Below are 6,544 nucleotides of genomic sequence, written 5' to 3' on the forward strand. Positions count from 1 at the left end.
TCATGTTTTAGAGGCATTCTTGGTTTGTGAGCGTATGAAAAGCTGGTGCGCTCGGAGTCTGAACTTCTGATCTCTGACGCTGTATATAATGACATTCCAACAACTATTCGTGGCCAATATCCAAAAAGCAAAAAAAGAGAAATTGCACCATTCGTTTCCAATGACATTCCCAACGACAAAGACTGCAATAGGCGTGAAAGATGCTGTGAACGCAAGCGTCAGTGTCCCGATGGTTTTAGCTGCTTTAATATCGGAAAAAGTGGGTTTTGTGACGCTTTGGCTGTCGCTTTCAGCCAGATGTTTTCTGCGCTTTGAGTGCTGGCGTATGGTCGACAGGGAAATTATATTTATTACCACAGTCCCGCCTAAGAGAGTGAAATCAAACGCTGGGAACAGTAGAAGAATGTTCCACGCTCGAGTCGGGAACTCGCTTATGGTACCAATTGCGTAATTGCACATCCTGCTACATGGATTGTATTCAAGGGCAATTTCATTGCTGAAAATCATTGGAGACACTGCCAAAAGAAAACTTCCCACCCAAGAGAAAATAATCAGGATTGTTGTCCGTTTACGCGTAATCACCGACTCCTTGTGTAACGGTCTCAAAACTGCAATGCTCCTTTCGATGGTTAGAAGAAATATAGTCGTAATTGACACCAAAGTGCAGCCGGCAAATATAGGGCCGATGACCGCACATGGGTGAAAGGTTGACGCTTGTGAATTGTTGACGGTCCATTCCGGCGAGGAGTTGTTAAACATGAGCGACACCTCCGCGTAAACGGACACAGGCACCACAAAAATTCCCACCGCCAGGTCTGCCACCGCCAGCGACGCTTTGAGATATCCCTGTGGCGTGTGGAAGTGCTTGGTCCCTAACACCACGGCCAAAGTCACAGTGTTTCCAAACAAGATAGCGAAAACCAAAAGCACCATAAATAGCACCATTACAATTTTGCTGGCCAGTGTACAGCAACACACGCTGCAATTTACCGGTTCAAGTCCCTTCAGCATGCTTGGTCACTATGAGGATTCGCCCATGGGATTGTGTTCCTTTTGCAAAAATGTAGGTGACGCCCTCGCTCTGAAATGCATGCTACAGCACGAGCAGCTGGAATGACCACACTTGACTTCAGGACATGGCATGCGCCCTCCGCGCTCGCTCTTGCATGGAGATGCTGTCACGCGTGGTTGAGCCGTTACAGGAGAAGAAAAAAAGGTGACATCATATTTAAGCCTGACAACAGATGGAATAGTAAATACAGCAGCATGACAGTCCTACTACATGATGTGATCCTTGCTGGTATCAAACATGTAACTTGTATTCAAGGTATAGCCTACTGTTCTACAATTTCTAAAACTAAACAACCAAAACAAAATCATTTTTATATTGTACTCAGACTATTTAGGTACATAATCTACTGATATGGATTGTTATATAGAGTAAAGTTACAATTACAGAAAGTGCAATGAGATGGCAAATAACTGGTAACTTACTTTGAGATCATCTTAACTCCCTCGGTCAACCAAGAGCCATGCTATGTGATTAAGGTCCGTCGGATCTTGAATAATCACCCTGCAATTCACAAAATTCGGAAGTATCCCAATTTTGATCATCGAGACTAAAACTCCAACATCAGGATTGTAGAGAGAATCCAGTGTAGTCGGCCAGGCTTTAAGTCTGCCTTCCCAGCCTGCAGAGGGATGTAATAGTGCCATTACAACGGGAAATTTCATTCTTTTACGCAGGCAATCTGAAGCCCCATTGGCTGAGGTGTTTGATGGTTATCATCCCGCCTCAGAATCAGATTCAGAATCAGAAATCGCCATGAAAGTTTGCACAGACAAGGAATTTACTTGGCAGGAAGGTGTGCATTCAACCTATAGGAATCTTAACTAAAATATGTGGTCTACCTATACTAAAAGTACAAAGTCTCACTAATCCTAAGAATAAAATAAAGAAGATGAAATATAAAACGGCCATAATATACAATATAAAAATACAAATAGAATAAAAAATACAAATAGTGCAAAAAATACAAATAGTGTAACAGTGCAAATTTGAATGAAGGTGTCATGGTGTCATTGTACATATAGTGGTTAAAGTCCATGTGAGCACTTGGCCTTGTTGAAGAGGCCAGCGGCGGTTGTTTTTGTGGCGTGAGGTTTTGGTCCTGATGGACCGCAGCCTTCTGCCTGAGGGGAGTGGTGGAAACAGGGTGTATCCAGGGTGGGAGGAGTCGGCCACAATCTTCCTCGCTCGCCTCAGGGTTCTCGAGGTGTGCAGGTCCTCGAGGGTAGGCAGATTGCAGCCTATCACCTTCTCAGCAGTGCGGATGATACACTGCAGTCTGCTCTTGTCCTTGGCAGTGGCAGCAGTGTACCAGATGGTGATGGAGGAGGTGAGGATGGACTCAATGATGGCTGTGTAGAAGTGCACCATCATTGTCTTTGGCAGGTTGAATTTCTTCAGTTGCCGTAGGAAGTAATAGTTCTAGTAATATTTCTCCATAGTACTAATTGAGTTGGAGCATTTTATATGGTTTATTTAACTGTTCAATAGGTTTGCTGACATGTTTTGGTAAAAGATTTTGATGCATATTTTATTATTTTACGTGTGGCCTTTCATAAATAAGTGGTTTCGACATCACGGTAGTAGCATTGGCAATGCCTATCTACCAAAACAAGCCTATTGACATCAACAGTACATAGTAGCACAATGTGTTTATAGTACCATTACATTACAACATAACAGCCATCGTGCAAGTCGTAAAATATATTTTTGTCTCCAGACCATGTTTTACAGAAGTGGACACAGAAAAACAAAAGCATAATCTTTTTCCATAGTGGTAGCCACAGCGATAATCCTTAATCCAGGGTCACACGTGTAATTTTGGTCCCTGCACTGACACTTCAGAAACACTAGGCAAGGCTGGATTTTGTTTGTTGTTCCTAATCTTGAACAGACTCTCATCAAATCTGCGTCTTGATTATTTTAATTTGAAGATTTAGTAAAGGTTAGATTAAGGTCAATGCAATATTAGGTTGAGAAATCTGACCATGGATGAAGAAGATTATTATTATTGCATAATTTACATTTTTAAAGATTATAAACTTATTTGCTTCTTGCAGTTACATGTGATTTAAGATGCAGACCAGTACAACAGTGAGTATGCAATTCTCCCACAGCGAGTGAGGAGAGCACAGATGACGCATCCGTTGTATATTAGTATTGTTTTCAGAGGTTTGTAGTTCCCAATACTGAACCTAATTCTAGTCAATATCCTGCAGGTTTTCCATTTACCTTCAGTCTCGTGAAATCCACTGACAGTAAATTAGTTTGTATGGGTACTTATTTCACAGGAGCACAACCACCCATTATGGCTAAGTAAAACCGATCATTTGCATTGTCAAGGAAGCACAATTTAAAAATGTAATTAAAAAATATATAGATAGGGTCTCAAAACATGCTGTCCTCCAGCATCTGTTGTTAAAGTGTTCCCACCAGGTGACAGCAGTGAGACACTGTGCATGTGACTTCACAGGCCTTAATCATATTTTAAATGTCCTTTCTTTGTTTTAGTGAGAAAATCACTGAGAAGGGAGTTGAACAGCATCTAACTTCTCCACCTAGTTTCTGCTCAAGGAATACCTGGTGGCAAACTGAGATGTTCCAGTGGGAGGTGGCATTTCAATTTGGAGACCAATTCTTCAACCAATCCCCATGGGTGAACGGCTTTAGTGTAGCAATGCTTGGAGAAGCTGTCTGGGGAGCGACATGTAAAATGGTCATGACCTTTTCCCTTCCTTTCTCTAAATGTATTTTTTTCAGAACATGCATTACAGTCGGTCTCAGTGAACATAACAGTCAACATTATTATTTATAAATCCTTGAATGTCAGAAGGAAGGAAGAGTATAGAGAAACGAACAGAGAAGAAAACGAGAAAGAACGGCGAACAGAATTCACCAAGACAAATGGGTCTGGGAGGAAAATAGAGAGAGAGAGACCATTAGCGGGGATGACATAGCAACGGACAACTCTCAGTTCTCTCCCTGAGCCTACAATGCTAAGAGACAGGAGCCAGCGAGTGGAGTCAAGGTTGTATTAATTTGCTTTGACCATGACATGCAACCATGTCTGTAGGGAAAGACAAGCACTGTATCCATCCTCCCCCCACTCTCTGAAACTAAGCTCAGATCTGCTGGGTCAAGCTCTCGAGGGTGGACGCAAGTGTGATTTGGGGGTTAGTATGTGTGTGGTGGTGGTGGTGGTGGTGGGGGGGGTTGAGTGACAGATGGGTGATGATGGCTGGGCATTAGGTTTTATTTATACATCAACTAGTTGCTGTGAGTCAAGCTTGTGTTTCTATTCCATTTGAGTACAATTCCGTCCCTTCCATAGAAGCCTATTGATTAGATTTATTTCTGACAGACTGTGTTGTTCTAATTTCTGGAAATTATTTAACATAATTGCACAGGCATTACCTTTTAGCCATTAAAATCACCTAAATTAAATTACCTTTACATTTTTTGGGATCCTTGTTTTATGAAATTATATATATATATAATTCAGACCAACAATTATATATATCTGAGCACATTATGAATATTTTAAGGACTAATAACACAAGCGGGCCCCTCTTAAAGATATATCAGTCAACTGGAAATGGCCCTTGTCAGCCAAAGTGGATCCTCGCAAATAAGTTTAATTGGCTAAGCTCCCAATCAAAAAATATTATTGTTATGTTCACATTTATGATTTTCAGTCTTGAATTTCTACTCTTTCATGTGTCTGAGGAACATTCAAATCAATTATAGGAGTAAATTGCACATCATGATTTCATAATTGAGGTTGTTGAGGAATATGCCGATTCAATTTGTATAAAGTGTCGACAACAAAATAAAATACAATTCTGCACTGATATTATGACAATGTTTTATAGATTTGTTGTACATCGGTTTTAAACTATCGTAGGTAACTTTAATCAATGTCAGTGTGACAGACCAAATAATGATGTGGAGTTTGCTCAATTTGCATTTGCATATTATACATGGCACTTGATTTCTACCATGTACAGATCTCTCCATATACATTTTATATTCCACCACAGTCAATGTATGGAACAATAAAAGTCAGAGACATTGTGAGAATTAAGTCCACAGGCAATTAAGCTGCACAGATGTCAAAAAAAGGAGGTACGAGCAGTTCTGGCAGATTTCAGGTCAGGTACCCAGCAACTGAGATGGGCACTTCCTTGACAACAGGGAGAGAGTTCTGGAGATGGCAGAGAGCGCAGAGCAAACATTGGTGAGTGGAGAGCCATCCGTTTCAGACAACAGAGGTTTTGCAGAGCAGGACTGAAATACTTAAGACATGCTGAGGTTCAGCTGTTAAAGCTCCTTAGGGTGGGCAGTTTTTTATGTGATTGCAGCAGTTTGGTTGCTTTAGACCAGCCATATCTGAGCAGGCATTGTGCGATTGTGTGTGTGGAACGGTGGGGGCTGGGTTGCAGACAAGCGAAGCGTGGCTACATGGCAGGTGGTTGGTCAGCCCTATTATATGACCTATTGGGTGACAGTAAACCCTTGCAGAGATTCACATTAGCCGTTCCACCAGACACGTTGTCTTACATTTGCATGGAACAAATTAAATAAATGCCTTCAAAGAAGGTTGTTAGCATTGATGAGACCACCATTAATGACCAAGCTGGTCTGAAGTCCAGTGACAAAAGCCAAGCCAACAAACAAACCCCCAAAACACGCAATAAGGTTTAGAAATACCTAAAAACACATCAATTATGTAAACTACACACTGGGAGATTAATGCCAACATCCAACTGATTTTCACAGAACTCTACGTTGTCCTGGCCCACTGGTGTTGCTTCTTGTCAACTTGACCAAAGCCAGTCTGATTTCACTCCATCCAAGATCATCCAAGCTATATATATGTTGTTACGCACTATGAATAGGATGCTACTTATCCGAAGGTACAGCTTGGTGGCTACCAGGCTAGGGATTAGAGAGATGAAAGTTGTGACACTGCCCGAGATCCTCTTAATTATAATTCCAGACAAAGCATTAGGAAGTGAGGGAGAGTGATGTGTTTACTCTCTCTGTGAAGTTTTCCATCCACTATCTTAATAAAGGTCTGGAAGAAAGACATGGGTTTCCTTATGGGTTATACTGACTTAAATATAACCCAGACACCTTCCTTAAATGGATAACTTTGAATGTCAATAAAACATTCAGCCTTTCATAAAATATCCTAATATATAATTTAATCTGAAAATCTGGACTGAAATAAATAGGTATGAGGATGTGCAATTGAGTGCAATCAGAATGTTTTAGTAGATTACAAACGGCCTTCCTTTTTTGTAATACATTTGACAAAAGAACATGTTAGAGCTATCTAAAATGACTAATCACTAACAGGCAGCCCCGTCCTATTTTTGACTTTAATCTGAACTTTCTATCCCATTACACTCCTGCCTCATCCCACGCCAATCAGTGGTGTGACGCCACCCCAACTGCTACCCAGCTACTGTA

General features: G+C 41.1%; 1 protein-coding gene across 1 annotated transcript; it reads right to left on the reverse strand.

The window, feature by feature from the left end:
- On the reverse strand, positions 1 to 1,038 carry LOC136944895 (lysophosphatidic acid receptor 3). The gene is given in 1 exon segment (XM_067238825.1): positions 1 to 1,038. A coding segment is annotated over 1 exon segment (1,038 nt).
- Positions 1,039 to 6,544: the final 5,506 nt, after the last annotated feature.

This window comes from Osmerus mordax, chromosome 6 (genome assembly GCF_038355195.1).
Source record: "Osmerus mordax isolate fOsmMor3 chromosome 6, fOsmMor3.pri, whole genome shotgun sequence".
NCBI lineage: Eukaryota > Metazoa > Chordata > Actinopteri > Osmeriformes > Osmeridae > Osmerus > Osmerus mordax.